We start from the raw sequence: 22,581 nt of genomic DNA on the forward strand, positions 1-22,581 counted from the left end.
ATTGATACATGGCATTGAGCTCAACATTGATGGAATTTTTTCTTTAAATTTAGTGACAGCACCATCAGTCAGACATCTAGTAAGAACATGTCTGTCCAGTGGTGTATAGTCCAGTAATAAAAATTCAAATGTTATTAAGTAGTGGTCTGATAAAGAAGGATTATGAGGGAAAACTATTAAATGTTCAACCTCAATACCATATGTCAGAACAAGGTCGAGGGTGTGGTTATAACAGTGAGTTGGCTCATTCACATTTTGAGAGAAGCCAATTGAATCTAATAATGCAATAAATGCAGTGTTAAGGCTATCATTCTCAACATCCACATGAATGTTAAAGTCACCTACTATAATTATCTTATCAGTGCTAAGGACTAAATTTGATAAAAGCTCTGAGAAGTCAGATAAAAATTCGGCGTACGGGCCAGGAGGACGGTAGATTACAACAAATAAGACAGGCTGTAAAGTTTTCCAGGCTGGGTGAGAAAGGCTGAGAACAAGACTTTCAAATGATTTATAATTAAGTTTAGGTCTAGGGTTGATTTTTAGGTCTGAGTTAAAAATGGCTGCAACTCCACCTCCTCGGCCGGTGTCTCGAGGGATGTGGGTATTGATATGACTGGGAGGAGTGGATTCATTTAGACTGACATATTCATCCTGACGCAGCCAGGTTTCAGTAAGACAGAATAAGTCAATATGATGATCTGATATTATATCATTGATTAATACACCTTTAGAGGAGAGCGATCTAGTGTTTAAGAGTCCACATTTAACTCTCTTATTTTGATGGTCCATTACTGGAGTGGTATTAATTTTGGTCAGGTTTTTATGTATCGCTCTTCTATTAAAAGCTGTTTTAATTGGTTTAGGAGGTCGGGGGACAGACACAGTCTCTATATGTAATTGGGTGGGTAACTGCTCTAGTGGAAGCACAGAGAAGCGTGTAAGACTGCAGCTCTGTCTCCTGGTCTGGACTCTGGGTTGTCATGGATTTGGGTCAATGAATTCGGCCATATTTCTAGATATGAGAGCAGCTCCGTCCAAAGTGGGATGTATGCCGTCTCTCCTAATCAGACCAGGTCTTCCCCAAAAAGTTTGCCAATTATCAACGAAGCCCACATCATTATCTGGACACCACCTCGACAACCAGCGGTTAAATGATGACATGCGGCTATACATGTCATCACTGATCAAATTAGGCAGGGGCCCAGAGAAAACTACGGAGTCCGACATTGTTTTAGCAAATGTACACACCGACTCAACATTAATTTTAGTGACCTCCGATTGGCGTAATCGGGTGTCATTTCCACCAGCATGAATGATAATCTTACTGTATCTATGTTTATCCTTAGCCAGCAGTTTTAAAGTTGACTCTATGTCGCCCGCTCTGGCCCCAGGAATACATTTGACTATGGTCCCTGGTGTCGCTAATTTCACGTTTCTGACTATGGAGCTACCAATGATCAGAGTCTGTTCCTCAGCAGGTGTGTTGCTGAGTGGGGAGAATCTGTTTGAAACATGAAGTGGTTGGTGGTGAACCGTGGGCTTCTGTTTGGGGCTATGCTTCCTTCGATTAGTCACCCACCTGCCCTGGTTTCCCAGCTGCTTGAGAACTACCGGGGGATTAGCAGTTATGCTAACACTGGCTGCAGGACGGCTCGCACCGGTTACTGGGGCCTGGCTAATAACTGGAGCTAACTGGCTATCCTTGGTGCGGAGCCGCGTTTCTAACTCACTAAGCCTCGCCTCCAAGACTGCAAACAGACTACACTTAGTACAAGTATCATTACCGTCAAAGGAGGCAGAGGAGTAGCTAAACATGTGACACACCGAGCAAGATAGAGCAGAAGAGTGAGAAGAGGGGAGAGAAGCCATGGCTAACCGCTAACCAAGATTAGCTGTGGAGCTAACCGGAGCTAACAATAGAGCTAAAGCAACAGAAGTTTAAAACTGTGGGTTTTAAGAGATCGGAAAAGCAAGAAGCGCTTTAAACCAAACAAGCGTATGCTTAAGTGTACAATTAATAAGTATCAACAGGAATTAAGAATATATAAAAGTTAGCGGAGTAGAGAGCAGAGACACTAACGCTAACAGTAAACAGTAACACAGACAGTAACAGGAAGTGACGGAATACGCTTACCGGAAACTGTTCTTTCCTGGTAATGGGATCTGAGGATTCTCCTCAGGGCAGGCAACGTGAGTTTTTCTTTTCCTTCAAGGTAATTCCTTAACTGCAGGCCTGGTGTGATGGCACGGATTACAGCATCAGTGACCTCTGACTCTGGGTAGCCTTTGCTGAGCCCACTTTCAATTTGCCTAGCCAGACTAGAAAAGGTGAGTCTATCTTTTTGTCCGGGCTCCCCTATTTGGCCTGATATCTTAAAATCTTTGTGCCACATAGAGCCATTTGGCAGTGCTGGAGCCATGTTTTTTATTGGGGTGCTAGAATTTAGAGGGAGATTCATGCTATTTTTCATCAGGTCATGCATTGCACTCTCTTTTTCACTTAATGACAGCCTTAATGCCTCTACCTCCTTCTGGAGGCTTTCCTGTTCCTCAATTTGATTTTGAAGTTCACTTGCACTCTGTCCTTTGTCCATTTGTATTTTGTCTATGACATCTTGAGCATTAAGGAGATCGGACATACCTTCATCCTCTAGGCTGGCCGATTCTTCCCGTTCGAGGTACCTTATGACATGTGAGATTAACTGACTGCGTGTCTTACCAGTCACATGCTCTTTTCCTGGTCCTGAGATTTGAAGTGCATCACATACTTTAATCAGCTGCTCTACAGTCAGTGTATACAGTGCTCCTTTAATCTCCAGCTGCAGCTTCTCTAATTCAGATTCCATTGTATCAGAGGAGTTGGCATAGGCAGTCAAATGAGGGTTTATTTGGCTTAATTGGTTTTCGCTGCTCCCTAGTGGTCACCTTGCTCACTTCAGGATGCAAACCACCAATTTTTGTCTGAAAAACCACCTCCACTGCTTTGCTGAGCTCCTTTCTGATGCCTGGGTAGTTTGGAGGGATGATCGACAAGAGGATTTCTCTTACAGGTTAGGGATGGTCCTAAAGCCGAACATCCCAGCGGTGCCTCCAAATGTTGTGCCCTTAAACAGGGAAAATAGTGAGGGAAGAGGGATGAATAAACACACACTCTGCTCTTGCCTTCACTCGTCTGTATTGAATCTTAATTATATACAGTACAACCAAATTCACACATTTTCCCAGTATGAATACACTCAGTCTCAGGACCACAGTTTCCAGAACTAAGTTATCCTCTATGGTTTTTCTAAATAATGTAAATTATATTTTTAACCAGCATAGACTGCAACTTACATGAAATACATTTACCTTTTTAACTTATGTATTTTAGCTAACACATAAACTGACTTGTTACAGTAATAAAATACCATTTTAAAGCATCTTACAGAAAATACCTCGGTGACAAACTCAAATATAGAAAATGGCGGAACAACAGTCAGGCGCTAAAGCGAGGCAGTAACAGTAGCTAGCTTACACGGTGACGAAGTTAGCCAGAAACTCTTTGACAACATGAAAGTACAAAATTCACCTCTTTCTCTCACAATGAACAACCATGACAAAATAACAAATATTAACAACGTGTGTCACTAAATTTATAGTGCTTTGTGTACGGTAATTACCTTAAACAGGGAAAATAGTGAGGGAAGAGGGATGAATAAACACACACTCTGCTCTTGCCTTCACTCGTCTGTATTGAATGAGGAAGAGTAGCGCGATTCCCCCTACTGAAGCCCTGAGGCATTACCAATAGATCGACGCATAATCAACCCAGACAAAGAACACACACAATGAAATAACAATGAAATAATGTGTTAAGAAAGTCGAACACAATGCATAACGCTGAAAAGGAATCAAATTATGTTTCTGGAAAAATCAAATTATTTTAAAATTCTTAACTACCACATATACCCCTTATTTCAGTGTTCCTCTTACCTCGCCACTCATCCATTGCTTTTCCTCAAACTATTACCTTAACCTCTCATTTGCTTAATGGGACTTGTAAATCTATAGTGTCTTTATGTGAAGCTTGTTTTGCTAATCTGTCCATGTCCTCGTTTCCCGACATACCCACATGTGCCAGAACCCACATGAACCCAATGGACATACCTTTTTGAATGAGTCTGGACTTACTTCGAACAGAAGTGGTTGGAGTTGAAGGATTTCAGGCTCTTGAGAACTGAAACAGAATCAAAGCAGATTCAAGTGTTTCCTTGTTTAATCTCCTCTACCCATTGCAGAGCCAAGAGTACTGCCAGCATCTACACTGAGTAGACTCCCAGATAATTTGCAGGCCACTTTATTCTAACAACTTTCCTGTCTGGAACTGAAAAAGCAGCCCCAGCTGTCTGATGCTCTCAATCTTTTGACCCTCTGTATATACTCGGGTGTACTGAGAGTAAAGCTCTCTAACATCAACTGAAAATGCTCTTAGCAGGTCCACTTTCCATTTCGCTGCCTTCTTGAACTCCAGCAGGTACAACTCTGTCTGCGCTGCTGCATGTGTCCTTTGCTCAATCTCCAGAACTAATACTGTTGGGTTCATCTTGATATTATTAACCCACAAATCTTTTGCATATATTTTGAAAGCCCGCCTAAAGCTTGGTCTTTGTCATCTGCCCTCTTCCCTGTACTCCTGGGTTACTGCTTTTATTGAATGTTGCTCTTCATGCCTTCGTGTTTAGTTGGTCATTAACTGATTCCTTCTAATATTTGGTGCCGCCTCTCCTGCCAGGACTTGCCGGGTTGGGAAGGGGAAGCGGGAGAAATCACTTCGTTCTTTTAAGCTCTCACTGACATCACCAGGGATATCATGGGTTAGACCTGGTGTATGGGGATTTGGATACAGTGTTTGGTTTGCCCATTGTTGGCTACTGTAGAAACATGGCGGTGCAACATGGCAGCCTCCGTGGAAGGGGACCAGCTCAGTATGTAGATATAAAGGGCTCATTCTAAGATAACTACAACTATTCTTATCTTCAGGTGATTTTACACCAATCAAAACATATTTGGTCTCACTTGGATTTTGATTTTGTGTCTGTAATCCAATCACAACAAATCTCAGAGCTCAATTTGGCATCATCAGATGTTTTGTTCAATGAACAATTCGTTTTTTCCCCTTAAAAACTACATTTAAGGATTATTTGATTATGAAAATAGTTGAAACATTTTGTTGATTTACTAATTGATTGTTTCAGCTCTTCTACTTGTGATCCAACATCATAAGTTATTCTTATTCTTCCTCACATCATTTTATTTGAAGGACTTTTAGCAAAAAGCTAGCAAAAAGAGTCTTTCTTCATGCCTTTGATCATCTTCTGACCATTCAGGTAAATTTTGGGACCCCTTAAAGGGTCCTGAACCCCAGGCTAAGAAACACTGCTCTTCTCTACACAAAATATTCTGTAAATTCTGGCCAGTTGAACTGATGATCATCACATGCTCACTTCTCTAAAGAGTATGCTTGTGATGCAGCATGCTTAATCACTTCATTAAGAAGTTACTGAGTCATGCTCGATCTGCATCATATTTTAAGGTTGAAGGACAGCACACACCGGCACACACTCTTATCAAAACACATTTGAAATATAATTTATTGCACATTTACAGATCAACATAAAGTGGCACGATACCCATTTCAATCCTGTTACATCAGAAAAAAAGAGACAAAAGAAGTCCTTACAAAATGCTCACACCTTCGGTTTATGATATTGGTTTTTGACTTTAGAACAAATGGCCATTAGGTTGCAGGAATGCCAGACCGAAACTGCATAGATTTATAAAAATAAACATAAAAATAAAAAAAATACCGAGACACTTCCTTAATATGGCACAGGAAATCCAATCAGACCTTGGCGTTACTCATACTTGTCATGAGCCCATTGACTTCCACATTGTCCCAGTGACTTACAGGCGTTCAGTGTGTCACAATAAATGGGGCAATTCCCATTCTGAAAGAGGAAAGCACTGGTAATATGTTCTCGGAAACACATATATATATGGCAAGCCTAATTTTAAATTGTCTTTTGCAGAAAAAGAGGTAAAGACTGATTTTATATTGAGTCCAATATAAAAAAAAAAACATTCCTTAAGCCTGATTTACAGTAGCATTTAATCATGAAAACATTTTGGGAGCAGGCGTGTGTCACTGTAAAAACCTCAGCATGGAGGTGCAATTCATTGGGGAAGAAAAACTATACAAAAAAAAAAATACATGATAGTCACAGTCATTTAAGATACTATTTACATCTTTGACCTCATTTTTCATGTCATATCACCATCCAAACTCCTTTTTCATCCACATTATTGATTAAATTAGCGATCATGATTCATTACTTGATAATAATTTCACGGTGTTAGTGGGCATGGACGACCATCTCTCTTATTGCTGCTTGGCTCATATTGTCATAACTGGTTTCAGAGTATTTGTTGGCAACAATCTATAAGTTTATATCTACTGTTGCTGTATTGACTACGTCATAAACCAAACCACTGTGAAATGAGTGACACCCAACATAAATATCTGCCATTTAAAAGTGGCTTACATGATACAAAACCAACCCTAAACAGCTACAGTATTTACAGTAGGACAGTGAGAACTGGCAGCAGTGGATAAGATATTAAAAAAATCATTATAGGTTGATGGCACAAATGTTCAGAAGTCTGTTTTTGATCCCCTCATCTTACTGAAACCTGGAGGAAAAGTAAACATACACATGTTGATGTACAGTACAGCATAAATACAAACCCAGCCAATGGTCAAGAGAAGAACGGCACAAAAGCATGCTAACTGGATTCAAAATTAACTCTTATAGCAAGTCATAAACACAGTTTTATTAGGGTTACCTGATCAAAGGTTTACAGTTTCATTAGGGCCGCGTGATTGCATATTTTATATGGACACCACAGCAGTCAAGTGAATGAAAACCTGTCTGATTCAGTGTACAGTAACAGGTTTATATGTCCCGTTTACTCACTAATGGGAAGTTAGCTGGGGAAATGGTGCAGTGCTTTATTGTAGATTTTAAGCAAGAAGAACTAAAACCCAAGTAATCCCCTTGATAATAAAACCTTATATACATGGACAGCAATAAAGAAATGTGATTCTCTTTTGGCACAGAAAAACACTCTCCCCATCTTGAGTTGAGTTCAGTAATATGATTGGTTTCATAGACATTACTTCCTCTTAGTAGGTCACATAAATGTTTGATGAAAGCTACCCCATTCATGCCTCCGAGGAACTTCAAACTGCTCTTTAGTGCCACCACCACAGTGCTGATTATTTCAATGTGACTTTACAGGTAAATCAAAGTCAATCAAAAGAACAAGCATTCAAGAAGTACCTGCATCAAAATCATTTTTTAATCATCAAGGTTGGATCCAGCAGGCTGTTCAGCATGTGTCAAGAACGACGGCTAAAAGATGGAGGGTTACAGAAGAGATAAAGGCCTCAATTTGAATTCAGATTACCCAATTTTCAGCATTACAGAACCTGCCTGTTGAGTACTTTTACCCTGGCACTACCATGATAGTGGCTCTAACAACATTGCCTATTGATAATCACAGGGAAAAAAAGGAACAAAAAAGAAAATCAGTAATCTTAATCTGCCACTGAACAAAACCATAAACCACAGGACGCGTACTGTCCAAGTAAACATAAATAAAGATGCAAAGTTGAGTTCCAGAGCAGAGTTATTTGGAGACACTTTGAAGAAGCAGCACTTAAGAAAACTGGAGAGAGATACTGAAAGTCAGCCAGAAATAGAGGAAGAAGGAGGCAGAGGGGAGATAAAGGAAGTTAAGAGAGACAGACTTTCCTTTGGCACCTGTGCCACAGTGGCAGTGCTCTTCTGTGGGCGAGGCAAGAAAAGGTACCAGACGAGGGTAAAGAAATGAGAGTAGGGAAAGAGGGAGGTTTCGCTTAACAGCTCATGCCTGACTGAAATATCCTTCCTTGACTTGCTCTCTTCGACCGGAGATTTATTCTTTTTCCCTCTCACTCCATCTGTAGATCCTGATTCGGTTCCTTCCACATCAGTCGCACCGCTCAAACACATTTACCCGCAAGTTTAATCCCTCAAATGAATCTTTTTGATAGCCAGTGTCTGACCTTCTTTTATAGCCTTGAACCTCAGTTCTGCAGGAACAAGTTCTCCACTGTGGTGAGCACTATGGAGAACCTACAGTAAACAGTAAGTGCTTGCAAAAAGGAGGTTCTCCACATTCTTCTGTAGCAGTTATTTTATGGCACAGAGGGGACTTCTACAGTTCTCTATCTTGGTTTTGCTTCCACAGAAGAATGACAAGTTCCTCACAGATGAGTTTCACAGGCTTAGATCCTCCCACAGGCGCTCCTCTGAGGTCGGTTAGTGCAGATCGTTCTGTGTTGAGGTTCTCCCTCAGGTCGGTTCAGTGTGTGGTTCTATAGGTTCTCCCCAGGCTGATACTGGGGTTCTGTGGAGGTGAAGTAGTCCTCTAGGAAGCCCTGCAGGTACTCAAATGTAGGCCTCTCTTCTGGATCCTTCCTCCAGCAGGAGAGCATGAGCTCGTGCAAGGAGCTGGGGCACTCTGCCGGGCACGGCATCCTGTAGCCGCGCTCCACCTGATCTAGGACCTCACGGTTTACCATGCCTGCAGAGAGAAAAACAGAGTTAGACTTAAGACAAAGCGTCTTCATGAAAATAAACCAAGGGTAATTTTATGTGTGCTGAATGAAAATAACTAAATTTGTTGAACTTCGTACACTCATAAAAAATACCATTGCCTGAAATTACATCATTTATATCTTTTAAAACAGAAAATAATTAATTCTATAGTTTTATCAATTCATCAAACAACAGGTTTGTTTGATCAAGTCTTTGGGAACATTATGTGATGTTATGTGAGGTTAGTTGGGGCGTCACCTGGATAGGGGACTCTGCCTTTAGTTGCCAGCTCTGTAAGCAGCACACCAAAGGACCAGACATCAGACTTGATGGTGAAACGACCGTACAGAGCTGCCTCCGGTGCTGTCCATTTGATTGGAAACTTAGCCCCTGAGGAATCATGGGAAATAAAACTTTACATGTAAGTAACATTTAAAAGCAACATACTGTAAAATAAAAATATGTCTACATTTCAGAACATCCCTCCAAAATTGTAATCTCTTGAATCTCAGTAAACAAATCTCTTTTTCTCTATGTGGCTCTTTTAACAACAGTAATGCCAGTTTTAAATGAACAGTAATGAAACAGTAATTAGGACGTACCTTGTCTCGCAGTGTACTCATTGTCTTCAATGAGTCTTGCCAGACCGAAGTCGGCCACCTTACACACCAGGTTGTCTCCCACCAGGATGTTAGCAGCACGCAGGTCTCTGTGGACGTAGTTCATCCTCTCCACATAGGCCATTCCTGCTGCAATCTGATAAGAGAGATTTTAGAGGAAATTAAAATATTATTTTAAAACATTAAAAAAAACATTTCAGGAAAGAATACATTTTAGTGTGTAGATTATGGATTGTTGTAAGAGGCACTATTGACTCTGGGGCACAATAAATCATATTGAGGCTGCAAAACAATAAAGTATTATTACCTGAGCTGACATGTCTACCAGCTGAGGCAGGCGAAGCATCTTTCCTGCATCTCCTTTAAGGAAGTCCAGTAAGCTACCTGTGAATTCAAGACAAAAAATATTTAGACAAACTACTATACATAATATGTTATGTGAATAAAAGATTGCCAATCACCGAGCAAATTCAGTGATTGATTCAGTTTTTGTGGCAGTGAAAGGTCAAATAATCTAATTTCAACTCAGTTACTGATAGTTTTTAATGCTAGAGTCAATCATATACACTTTTTATTTAACAAAAGAAGCTTCAGTTCTCAAATGTTAAATGTCTGAACACAAGCAGCTGTACAAGAAGTCTTCCAAAACAAGACAGTCGTATTTGATGCCAAATGACTTGACTGTTGACTGCAAATAGTATAGTATAGGCAGAGGTTTGAGACTCTTGTTACAGTCTGTATCCTGTATTACCTTGACTCATATACTCTGTCACAATGTAGATCGGTTCCTCGGACACCACAGCGTACAGCTGGACCAGCTTCTCGTGCCTGAGCTTCTTCATGACCTGCGCTTCCTGTAGAAAGGCCTCCGGAGACATGGTGCCAGGCTTCAGGGTCTTGATGGCTACCCGTGTTGTACCATTCCATGTACCTGTCAGAAAACAGCTTTCACTATCTAACTTCTTGCATAAGGTGTTCTGCCTCCTTCTCTAAGACTGATATTTTATCAATTTATTAACATATCAAGGAGTTATAGTTACTTTTACCAGGATTTCCCTCATTAACACTTTATAGATTGTACATTCAGTGTATAACCCCTGTTGACAGTAATGTCTGTGCACCATAGTGTGGATATGGAGAATAGTCCTTACCCATCCAGACTTCTCCAAAGCAGCCCTGTCCTAGTTTAAGGTCGAGCCGGAGGGACTCTCGAGGGATTTCCCAGGCATCCCTGGCCAGTCCCTGGGTCTGTGGTTTGGCCACAGGACACACGTCTGTTAGAGAGTGACACAGCCCATCAGAGTGCTCTGAAAGAGAAGAGAAAGACAAAGGTCAGGGTAATTGCAACAGCATTAGAAAAGGTTAACCCTCAGATGTGTTTAAGTACTCACTGCGGTAGTGGAAGACTAGCTGCTGTAGACTGGTGAACTGGGTGCGGGAAGTGATGTAGAAACCTCCGCTATCCAGCTTCCTGATCTTGTAATGTTTAACATTCAGGCCTTTGGTGTTATCATAATCCAGCACTGACAGGCAATATGCCCCTGTGAAGAAGAAACAACAGACAGAGACAGGTTAGACAATAAAACCAGGCGTATCGAGGCCTGTGTGACAGCTGCTCTCTGGTGTTTCCTAGCAGCTGTGCTGGGAAGTCCCTGTTGGCCTCTTTAAGGGCTCTGGAAATTCAACCAAGCCTATCTGTCCATGTCCACAGACCACTACTAAGTAACGTTTTCACTCACTAGTGCTTTAATGATTTTATTTTAATTCTTTTGTACAGGACACTAGATTCGCAAAGTGTTCAATCAGCATTAAAACATGAAATATAAAAATAAACTTAAATGAAAATAAACAAAGAATTTAAAACCTTGCAGATGTGACAGGAATCTTACTGATTCAAAAGACTGAGCAGATTTAGCAAATATAAGCTCGACAGGGAGGTTTCACAGTAAAGGAAAATGAAAAATCAATCCACTTTGATCTGGGGTTTTGCTGACTGATGTTCACTGTGTTTCTTCCCTTTCTTTGAAAGAAAATCCAGTGCAGTAAAGACACACTTCCCAAAGATTTTAGCCACTGCACTGACAGTAAATCCACCTGATGTACCACTTGATATCAACACTGACAGACAACTATTACAACAACTATAACCCTTCACTAAATCCTTCATAAAATGTATGCAGAATATAATGCTGCATTATGTTTTGACACAATGACAACATTTAATCCATTTCACAGCGATTTTTCCACTCACATACATCAGATCAGGCACACAAACAGCTCTAACTAGAGCTAGGATGGGTTTATTTTCACCTCCCATGTTTTTAAGATTTTAATTGGGTCACTTCTGTGCTCCTAGTCCCATAAATGATCTCTAACTTGCACAGCATGACATAATTTACACTTCATACAACATAAGAGCTGCATGCTTCTGCTCATCTGTGTCACGCTGTATGAACTTCACATTTGATATCTAATACAGAACGCACCCAGAGGCCAACACACGTCCTGCCAGAGCTCCTCCCACTCCCCCGGATCCTACCCCTTTTTTCTATGATCCCCCCTCCCTCTGTTACTGCTCTTCCTTCTTTTCATGCCCCCCCCCCCCCCCTCCTCTCTCTCAGTGTGTGTGTGTGTGTTGGGAGAACAGAGACTTATAGCCGGGGGGAAATCCAGCACCCTCATAGGTTGACCTACTTCTGGCAGAGTGATTCACCCCTATCCATTCACAAGCCCCAATCCACTCCGCTCCTTTCCTTTTTCTCTGCACTTCCTTCAAAACAACCCCCTGAAGAGCTCACCTACGTCACAGGGACCAGAACTGACTTAAGACTTTCTGAGAAAGATGTAAAACTCTGCCACAAGCCCAGAGAACAAAGATACAGCGCTACAGGCGTGTGTGAAAGTTAACAAATGACTTAATTACGAGGTTCTGCCTCTTTCAAATTAGGTCCCCAAAGATCTGCTTATTTCAAAGTCTATCTCATCTGCAGTGCACACTAAGCTCCTGAGACACAGAGTGTCATTACTTCCTCTTTTTACACATTTTAAATACCCAACAAGTGCAAAATAAAAAGGTCAAGTTTCTGTTAAATGTGTTTTGGAGTCATAATTTTCTTTGATACTGTGTGCATTTTCCAACAACACAACTCAAAGGCTGCGTCTGCTGTTACATTACAATCATTATACAACTTTATTCTCAGCATGTTATCATGATCTGAGAATATTTCAACACAATCTCATAACTACATTTTTTTGTTTTTCACACAAATGTTTTCTCCTGATAAATAAGTAATATTTGAAGTAATAAATAAATAAGTGATATTGTCTAAGTAGTGTGGCCTAGAATGGGTGACACAGCTTAAAATAATTTCCATACATTTAATTTAAAGGACGGATTCACAATTTTTAAAGTGCGTCTTAAAACAACAATCAAGTTACTAAATGAACATTGACATATTTTTCTTGCTGTAATCATTCCTCCTGTTCCTACTGTCCATTAGAGAGCCCTTCATAATGCTCTTTTAAGAGATGGGGGGACACAACCCACAGCTCTCCTATGTATAGAGGTATTTAAAAGGATTATCTGAACATCATATGAGGCTCCAACAGTCCAAATTATTCATCGTTATACATTTGGAGGGAACCGTCTTATGCTCAATATGAACAGGAGGAATGATTACAGCGAGCAAAAATCTGTTTCAATGTTCATTTTGGCTCAAAAATTGTGAACATTTTCTTTAACCATTCTATTGTTAACCATTTAACCATCACTAATTCATCAATAAACTACATGTTGAAATAAGGACAAAAGGTGAAAAAACAATTTGGCAAAAACAACCTCATGAAAGCTGTGTGCTGAAAACATGTTGGTTCAATAAAGACCAGACTCTTTCAGTAAATCGGCTAATGTTGGCAAGTTGTTTTCACACATGATTTATTTTTCCTTCAAAAAGGCTGAGCATCACAGATTTAATAGCTCATTATAAACTAACACTGAAAAAAGCAGAAGAGCTAATTGGATCTCTTTGGAGAGACACAGACGTCTGCTCTCTCACCTTTAGTGGTCTCGCTCTCCCTCACCAAGAAGGTTCCTCGTCTGTTCTGTAAGTTCAAAAGGATCCTCTCTGAGTCACGCCGAGTGATCTTCCCAAAATACCACCTGCCAAAGTGGGCCACAGAGAAAAAGATCAGTGAGAAGACATGACAGCACTGCTGGAGCAGACAGAGTTACTTCTGGCAACATATAGAAAAGAACAGGACAACAAAAATCTCTATCCTTTAGCGTTAGCTTGTAGAAACAGCTTTGCATAAGAATACATTCAGATTCTGCACTGAAAACTGTCTGAAAGCTGTGGGGGAAAATAAACTGTAATAGTGAAATAAGAAAAGGATAATGTACTCTTCTGCTTGGATGGAGTCGGATGGAGCCACATAGTTGCTGGGGATGTAACCGCTCTCTCCCGTCGTCAGCGAGCGAGCGAGCCACCAGTCCCCTTCTCTGTGATAGAGAGAGAGAGCGAGAGGAAGGAACAAAAGACATGAGAGCAAGAGAGTGAATCATCAACAGAAAACTGACATGGGCAACAAAACTATTTCTTAATATAAAGACTTTATGGTTTATTCCCACTTATGAGACGAGATACTTGATGGTGAAAGAACACGTGAAGGATACGGCTGGTGCTACTCTACATTTTTCTCTTGTCAACAAATCCCATGAGGTGACCAAAAATCAAAATGCATTAGTTTGTCTCAAATACTTTGACTTCAAGCCTTTTGGTTTCTACTGAAGCAGTAAATCTTTAAAAGTGGGTCCAAAAATACAATGTATTTCATTTAATAAAAAAAAAGGTTGAGTAATTTTAATAAAGACAGTATATGTGTTACTCAAACATGAGTAAATAGTGAATTTTATGGCTAGTTTTAGTGGCAGCTTAATATAGCTTGCTGGTCACAATTTACAGCAGCTATAAGTTATTTGAGTGATTGACTCACGCTGCCTATCATTCATCAAAACAGAGGAACATGCCACCCAGTGCAGCAGTGTGGCTCCTTGATGTGTTTTTAATAGTTTTTGGACATTAATGGAGGTCTATTAACCTGACGCGCCAGATGGTTTGATACAGAGACCTGTCTGAGAAGTTGTCCTTGGAAACGGGAAAAAGGGCAGTCACTTTCAAAAAAATACCACTTTCAAAAAAGTGATTGGACGAACCATCTGTCTATCACCGTCTTACCTTGTGAGGCAGCTAGATCAGCAAGATCACGTGAGAATCCTTACAGGACGCTGATTTGTTGGACAAAATCGCATAACTTGAAGCCTGATAAGATTGATTCTTGCGTGATCTTGTGATGCAGTGATCTCATTAATCCAGCAGTCACGCAAGCTAAGAGGTCAATGGCTCACAGGCATGAGCTATCAGGGCAATCAGGTTAATCAGGTTTTAGCTACACAGACAACACTTGTAGTAAGATCAATTCATCAAGTTTTGGTCTTTTGATGGAATTTGTTGCCAATAAGAAAAATAAAGAGCATTATCAGTGTACCCTTAATGTATTACAGCATCTGCACAAGAGGATGCTTCAGACTATGTCCTCAGATTGATTGAAGACCTTTAATGTTCTTTACAAAAGATAAAGGAAACCTAACGATTGACACATCTCATCCCACACCAAAGCGCACAGAGTGATGTGAGGAAAAACTAATCAAAAGGAAGCATACATAAGCAGCCTTTAAATCCACTTACAGTCCTTCAGCTTACATTTTTTACCTTTAGCTGATGCTCTATGTCCAGAGACGTACAATACGTTATCTACTCTACATGTCCTATGTAAAATCTTTCAATGCAGTTACATTTGGTGCAGACAAATCAGAACAGACAAATCAGTGCAGCAGGAAAATGACAGTGAACACAAGAATTCTTTTTTATTGCATTAAGTATTACTGACCTGAAGCTGTACTTTTTCCTAGGAGAAACCATGAAGCGTGAGAAAGAAAAGAGAGAGGGAGAGATAACAGACACGGCAGACACATCAAAACGTGGCAAGAAGACGCAGCAAGACAAAGCAATGCAGCACAGACAGATAGTGGAGGAGCCGAATATGCTGTGGGACTACACAGTAGGGCTGCATGAAGCTCCGTCTTCAATGTCACTTCAGTTTGTAATAATTTCAATAGAGAATTATGGAATAATTTCCATTTATTTTCAATAAATGATCAAATCCACATATCAATTGGGATTTCTGGAAAACTTGTTGAGTCTCGCTGCGTCCAATCCATTATTTACATTACATTTTTAAATAAAAACTCACATTCGCCAAATACTGTTTTGTAGTGTAGATACTGGAACTGTTTTATTATGCAGTATAAATAAAGTATGAATTCATAACATCTTAACCCTACTGTGTAGTGCCAGACTATAGATAAAGAACAACAGAACAGACTTATGGCAGGAAGGCATGGAAAGAGCTCATAGGAAAAAAAAAAAATCACCATTGTTCTGATTTTTAACACCTGCAGGGAAACTACTGCACATGATTTGACTCGGAAACAGCAGCTTTTAAAATACACATAATTTTTCCCTTTTTCACTTCCTACTACTGAAATCTATGTGCTATTCCAATTCACACAAATCACACCAACACACAGACACACCTAAACACATTTCAGAGCTGGTATCTGTGCGGAGGACAGGACCGTGAGTGTCAATCTTGCTATGAAAGTTCTATAAAAGTGTCTTAAAGGTTATGATGATGACGACTGTCACCCGACAGGAACAGAATGAGTAAAATGTGGCTCTGCTCTGTTTTTAGTCGACAGATGGGGAGGATCAGACTCCACTGTCTGGATCGCTCCGCAGTTACCAGCTCTGACTCTCACTGTGTTTGTCTGCGTTCATTCAGATACACATTTGTGCCCACTCACGCTCACATGTGCGTCTACAAATCTTTTCATTTAGATTTTTTTGTGAAGGGAGAGAAAGACAGATGACTGTTGTGTCTTACGTGTTGTTGACAATCTGCAGCCTGTCGCCTTTCCTAAAGGTCAGATCAGATGCTGTCCGTGACTCATAGTCATACAACGCCACAAATGTAGTGACACCTCCTGCAAGAACAACACACCCACACACACACACAAAAATACACATTTAGGGAACAATGTAATTAAAGGCAATAGTACTTCCTTTTAAAACCCTTTTCACATTAACTTCTGTAATCTAAGTTCCATATTGCAGGTCAAACCCTTAATGATAATTTGCTCTATACAATGCAAAGCTATAAATCTAGTTATTTTGCGCACGCTCTATATCTGTATAAAAGTAGCAATTTGCTCCGCCTTAATGAGAAATATCGACATTCAGACTGCTGTGACCGATAGGCCATGAAGGACAAAGTCATCATAACAGCGGCTTTCTATTTTCTGTGCGTCTGTGTGTGCAGCTTTCTGCCGCCTCCTTTTAATGAACCTGTGATCTAAACTCGGGAACTCTCCGGCTAATCATTGATTGGCTCATTCCATGCATGGGAGGAGGTGGCCAGAGGAGCGGCTCCTGAAACACCAGGAGCTCTCAGCTGTCTGCGTGGAGCAACATTAACCAAACCATCTGGCCAGTCTAGACACATTACAGCTTAATGTCAAGTGAAATCTGGATAGTGGGCCACAGCGGGCTGCAAAGTCAAAGGGCAGGTTTTAAGATTGTTTGACAGTTGATGGTGCAAAAAAAGAAACAGCTTTAATTTTAGATTTAACTTGTTGTGAATCTGTTATTAGTTTTTTGGATTGTTGGAAATTGTTTTAGATTTTATAATTCAACTTAAATCTGTTTTCAGAGCAGTTCTGCTTGGATTCACAACTTTATTCCCTTTACTGTAGAATATGTGGTTCTTTCTCAGGTCATTGTGCATATAAAATGTATTTGCTTCTACTTTGTTGCTCACATTTAACACACATTTACAGAAGTTTGAAATTCTGATATATAAATGTATTTGTTTTCTTGCTGAGAGTTAAATAAGAAAGATTGATACAACTCATGTATGTACTTTATATATTACAGTGGAGTCAGCAGCCAGTTAGCTTAGATTTGCAAAAATACTGGAAACAGGTGACCCAATTCTGTCCAAAGGTAACAAAAATCTGCTTAAAAGCACCTCAAAAGCTCAGTAATTATGATGTTATCTTTTGTTCGTTGTACAAAGTGTAAAAACTACAATTTGTGCTTTTATAAGAGAATATGTTTGAGGGACTTTTTCTTAGCTGGAAGCAGTGACTTCATGCAGTCTTGTCATCACTGTGAGGTTGTCATGCAACCAGCAGAGACTCAACGAAGTCACGATGCCTGGTGAAGAAATATCCCCTGTAAAACCACAGTCTGATGATTTTACTTCAGTTTTTGTATGGATTGCAAAAACATGATGTCATAGAAGTGCTGGTAGGCTGCCTTTACGCCAAATTAACTGGCTGTTCGCTGTAGTTTCATATTTGGTGTACAGGCAGGGAATAGTATTGATCTTCTGCTCTCACTCTTAGCAACATAAACTATTAAAGAACACTGTAATCTGGGTCAATATCAGAAACATGAAGTTTAGGAAAAAATCTTGACTGTTATCATCATTTGGTGTTGCCTACCTGACAGAGGTCCTCTCTGAGGTGAGGTGACGGTGCCTGTGTGGTCCACCCCTCCAAAGAGAGCCAGCTCAGGCGTGTTCGTCGGGGCGTGCTGGTGCTGCCCTTGCCCCCTCCTGCCTGTCCCAACGGCAGGGCTCCTGTTAGGGGTCTGGGTCTGCTGGGCAGGGCCCAGGTGGTGGAAGTGCCCGCTGTCTGAGCCTGTGCCAATGGTGCCGTCCAGGCTCATGGAGCGCTGGCCCGGTTCCTTGGGCTTGCTCTTGCCCGCCCCCATGTGCAGACCTAGGATGAGAGCCAATGATGAGTAAGGATGCGGTACTTAAATATCCCAAAGGATGTGAAAAAAGCCTCTTTTGTGCTGCTACCATTTCTATCTATCATTATATGGCAAATATATGTTTAAAATGAAAAAAACATATAGACTACATATAAATCAACATCTCACCCTTTCCCAGTCAAACCGCGGCAATGACACACCTTGTACCTTTTATTTCATCTCATAAAATGTGGTTAGAAATTATGGAGCAACTCAGCTGCCCTCTGCCATCATATAAAACCCACAGGCCTACTTTCATTCTGGCAGCTGCATCTTGACTTAGATGTGGGCTTTTGGATGTCAGTCTGCTTTCAAACTCTTAATAATATTTAATGTTTTTAAAATATGTATATTTTATGTGGAAACATGTCAAACCCCAGAGAGAAAAAATATGAATGCTATTCCATCAGTAAAAAAGGACTCGTATGCAACAGTTTGAATCCATCCATCCCAAAATACTCTTCCTTCAGGAACAGGAACTGACCCTTTTTCAGTTTCTATTCATTCACCTTTGTCAAACAAAAATTCCCTTTAAGCGGTGTATGCTGTGCTGTGTGAGCCTCACAGTCATTTTGGCCCTCCTAATCCACCACAGAGTAGCCTTGGAGCTTTTCCAGGTTCAGTCAGAATTGTTTAGTATGCAAATGCTGTGAGAACAGGACACCTTGAAACAGTCAACACACAGGCATTCAAGGTCATTCCTATCTGTTGATTCAATCAGTTCTGAATCAATAAGCATCTACGAGGAAAACAAAGCTTCAAAAAAAGAAAAGAAAAAAAAAGAAGAAGCAGCGAACTGTAATGAAGCCGAGTGTTATTATTGTGCGAGCTGACAAGGACAGTGACGGTTTGGTCTTCTACAGGTTGTCATACCGCCGCCTCTCCCCCATTCAATCCCCGACACTGAATACATCTTTCATCTGCAACAAGTCAAGAGCGCGCCGTCACCGTGAGCGCCACAGACAAAGACAAACATGCTCAGACAGTCAAGTGCACCCACAGAAAGTTAAGAGTGCTGTGTTCACACACACACACACCAAGTCCAATCCTCCCTTTAGGGTGCTGTAGAGTGACTCACTGTGAGACCAGCTATTTCAGGCCAGCTGAAACAGATACAGTCATACACACATGAAACAGTCTTGTTCCTTTGTGAATAAAGGCACTCTCAGTTCCAGACAGAGGGTACAAGCCATGTGTGTAGATGTCTGTGTGTATATGTGCGTGTGTTTGAGCAGCTGTTCTTTGGTCTCTGGGAAACAAGGGAACAAGGCTGTATCTCACACCAACACCCCAACCTCAGTTGTGTCTCACATCCTTTTTCCAACACGTGTGTATCCCTTGTGAGTGTTTCCAACACACTTGAGTGAGTCTGACAGACAGGACAGAGAGGGTTATTAACAGACGAGGAGGAAGGAACTGGCAGTAGCTGTAAAAAGATTGTGTAGGTGGTTGTTGTGTACCGCTCGGACAGCTGAGGCTTAGTGGGTGTTTTAAGTGTAATGTGCGAGCATAACATAATTACACAGGTATGGGGATTCTCGGAGATATGGAAGGATCCCACTGTGGAGCTGTGTGGGCATGTAAGCTGCTGAGTGTGCGTGAATGTGCGCAAGTGATTTCAAGCACACATACAGTCATGCAAGCTTTGATTCAACTCCTGCCAGGATGTAATCTGGCACACTGGGGGGTTAACGTATCCCATGGTGCAACACTGAGTCACACAGAGATAGACCCATAGGCCCGGTGGAAAAAGATGGACAGGGATGCACGAATTGTGTGAATTGTGCTTGATTTGACAGCCAAGCCTAGATTTTGGACTTTGAGTCTGGCTGTAAACTTTAAAGTTCTACCACTTCACCTTGTGGTTTAAAAGGCCAAAACAGAGGCAACACAGGCAGACGGGAACGCAATACCAATTGATTTAAACAGTACTGGAGGCACTTATGCAACAGATACATTTACAAGTCCATTTTGTCAATATACATACATAAGCAGATACTTGAGGTGCTTGAATCTGCACAAATACTCCTGGTAAATTATCACCAACAGCCAAGTCTACTTAAAAACCAGCGTCTGATGTGTATTTTTGGAGCATCAACATCCTCCAGTTCTACACATACCACCATCCTGCAAATAGTTGGTACAATACCTTTCTTAATAATAAGAAAGGGCTTCCAGATGGGTTTCTCACTCTCTGATTGGGGATCACCTGCCATCACTGGTACCAAGCTGTCTTCTGCTCTTCAGTAATACTCTGTGACAAAAATCCACTTTCAGCACATTGCAAGAGATATAAAAAGGCAAAAATAATCCACATAAGATGCAAAAACAGGAACTAAAAATACTCCTTCCTCATATCAAACTATGATGTTGCTGTAGATATGTCTTGAACAACCAAAAACAATTTTAGATGTTTTAACATGTGATCCCTATAATTATTTTCACACATTTTATGTGTGAAAATAATGTGATTTTAGTAGTGATGTGATACAAGGAGTTCAGGCTGAGTTACAATACAGCAATGAGCTGTTGGGGGATTCGATATCTGTGTCCTAATGTATGATACTTCTGCAAAGTGTGTACTGAGCTGCTACAAACTACACGAAAATACTACTAAAAAACAAAGTAGACACAATTTTACTTTCACATCCAAGCAGATACGGGAAAAAAAGAAAAAGGAATTAAAAACACTCCTTTGTCATATAAAACTATGATGTTGCTGTAGATATGTCTTGATCAACCAAAAACAACTATAAAATGTGATTTTAACATGTGATCCCAACAGGTGAGTTACTATGTATTTATGTGTAGATGTAAAAATGTGTGAAAATAATTGTGTATTGATCTATAATTCATGTGATGCTAGGAGTTCAGATTGAGTTACAAAACAGCAATGAGCTACCACATAAAATACTACTAAAAAACAAAAGTATGCACCAAGTACAATATTACTTTCACATCCAAGCAGAAGTGCCCTTTACACAGTTTTTTCTGCAGTCTTATTTAACTGGTGACAATACATTTTCTCTGCTCTCCGTCCATCATACTGTTCAGACAATCAGCGCTAACTGGAGTGATTTTTTAGAAAAACGCACAGAATCATGCCCCAGTTTTGATCCTGTAGGGATCATTTCCTCCACATTCACACTCACTGTATGAACACACACTCATATTTTTCTTCCAGTAAAATATGCATGTGTTAAAACTTCCAGATTATTAGTATACAGCATGGGGGAATTTGGACACAGTTCAGCGAGGCAAGCAATTGGCAGAAAGTAGCATTTTAACCCTGATCCTTTGATTGAAGACAAGTCAAGACAATTTGGAAAGCTGACTTATCATTAAGTTGAAGGAAAATGAAGAAAACACCAATGAGAAGAGGTAATGATCCTTGACCAGCGCTGAAAACACATCCCAACACGGTGACGGCAGAGTCCTCGTCCAGAGTCACGGTGCACATACTGGCCAACACTCACCGCTGGTAGTCTGCACACACCAGAGCACCCTTGAAAGCCTCAGAGCCTGCATATGTAAACAACAGCTTACATACGCAGCTGAGCCTCACGCCTTTTCCTAATATGGTGTCAGAGTGCCCTAATATCAAGAAGTGCTAACATGTGACTCCTTTTTAACAATGTGATATAAAATGGAGGAGAATTGGAGTAGTGGAGATGATGAAATGAAGGAGACAAAAGTATGCCGGACAGAAAAAAAAAAGAGACAAATAAGATAAAAGAGAATTAAAAATACGATGAGGAATGAGAGATGAGGAGATTTCAATTCCTTTGGGAGTTTTTTTCCCCATTCATCAGAAGCACGGAGGAATGCGGGAGAACCAGATTGCGCCACACAGCTGCGATTGCCAGCGACTGCAACAAGAGCAGGCACCTGAGCGGCGGGAGGCCGGGGTGGGAGGAAGGAAGCGAGGAGGGAGATGAAGAAGAAGAATGGGGAGGAGGGAGTAACGGTGCTCTAGTTTCCAAGGATATACACCAATCCCAACTTTAACTCCTGTTGCATTCCCATTACATGCTTGTCATGACATCAGAAATCACTTAATTCATTTTAAAAATCATAACTAACCCATTTTTACTCCTCTTTTTTTTTTACTGTATTGGTGCATTTATGCAAGTTAAAAATGCTTTCTGTTTGTAATAATTCTCTGAATGTGAAGAAGTATCAAAACATATGGCTTCATAACTTCTTAAAAGAGTGACACAGGGCACAGACATGCCGACTGTGTGAATAACGCTGTGCTCGGTTATGTTTTGGGGAAAGAGATTTTAAGGATTAGATATGAGTCTCTGCAAATACAGGCTTCTTTCAAAAGGCTACTCGCTG

General features: G+C 40.6%; 2 protein-coding genes across 4 annotated transcripts; both read right to left on the bottom strand.

The window, feature by feature from the left end:
* Positions 1 to 759: 759 nt before the first annotated feature.
* Positions 760 to 2,102, bottom strand: LOC133978114 (uncharacterized). The gene has a single exon (XM_062416467.1). It carries the CDS (start codon positions 1,870 to 1,872, stop codon positions 982 to 984), a length of 891 nt encoding a protein of 296 aa, XP_062272451.1. The 5' UTR covers positions 1,873 to 2,102; the 3' UTR covers positions 760 to 981.
* Positions 2,103 to 8,209: 6,107 nt separating this feature from the next.
* LOC133976995 (proto-oncogene tyrosine-protein kinase Src-like) lies at positions 8,210 to 18,198 on the bottom strand. 3 transcript variants are annotated; one of them, XM_062415146.1, is made up of 11 exons: positions 17,928 to 18,198; positions 16,307 to 16,403; positions 13,704 to 13,802; positions 13,360 to 13,463; positions 10,696 to 10,845; positions 10,456 to 10,611; positions 10,056 to 10,235; positions 9,612 to 9,688; positions 9,287 to 9,440; positions 8,943 to 9,074; positions 8,210 to 8,670 (listed from the first exon to the last, which is right to left on the bottom strand). In XM_062415146.1, exons 1-11 carry the CDS (start codon positions 18,196 to 18,198, stop codon positions 8,462 to 8,464), a joined length of 1,629 nt encoding a protein of 542 aa, XP_062271130.1. In that variant the 3' UTR covers positions 8,210 to 8,461. The 3 variants fall into 3 exon arrangements, with proteins under 3 accessions (XP_062271130.1, XP_062271122.1, XP_062271137.1); XM_062415138.1 differs by having other exon boundaries at positions 16,307 to 16,406; XM_062415153.1 differs by lacking the exon at positions 10,456 to 10,611.
* Between the last annotated feature and the right edge of the window lie 4,383 nt (positions 18,199 to 22,581).

The sequence above is a fragment of the Scomber scombrus genome, chromosome 3, assembly GCF_963691925.1.
Source record: "Scomber scombrus chromosome 3, fScoSco1.1, whole genome shotgun sequence".
NCBI lineage: Eukaryota > Metazoa > Chordata > Actinopteri > Scombriformes > Scombridae > Scomber > Scomber scombrus.

Excerpts from the sequence above, each read along its gene's own strand:
- LOC133976995 (XM_062415138.1), bottom strand. The coding sequence starts at position 18,198 with ATGGGGGCGGGCAAGAGCAAGCCCAAGGAACCGGGCCAGCGCTCCATG. Across the intron at positions 16,407-17,927 it reads TCAGAGAGGACCTCTGTCAG|GAGGTGTCACTACATTTGTG; the intron begins GTAGGCAACACC and ends TTGTTCTTGCAG. Across the intron at positions 9,075-9,286 it reads TGAGTACACTGCGAGACAAG|GGGCTAAGTTTCCAATCAAA; the intron begins GTACGTCCTAAT and ends ATGATTCCTCAG.
- LOC133978114 (XM_062416467.1), bottom strand. The coding sequence starts at position 1,872 with ATGGCTTCTCTCCCCTCTTCTCACTCTTCTGCTCTATCTTGCTCGGTG.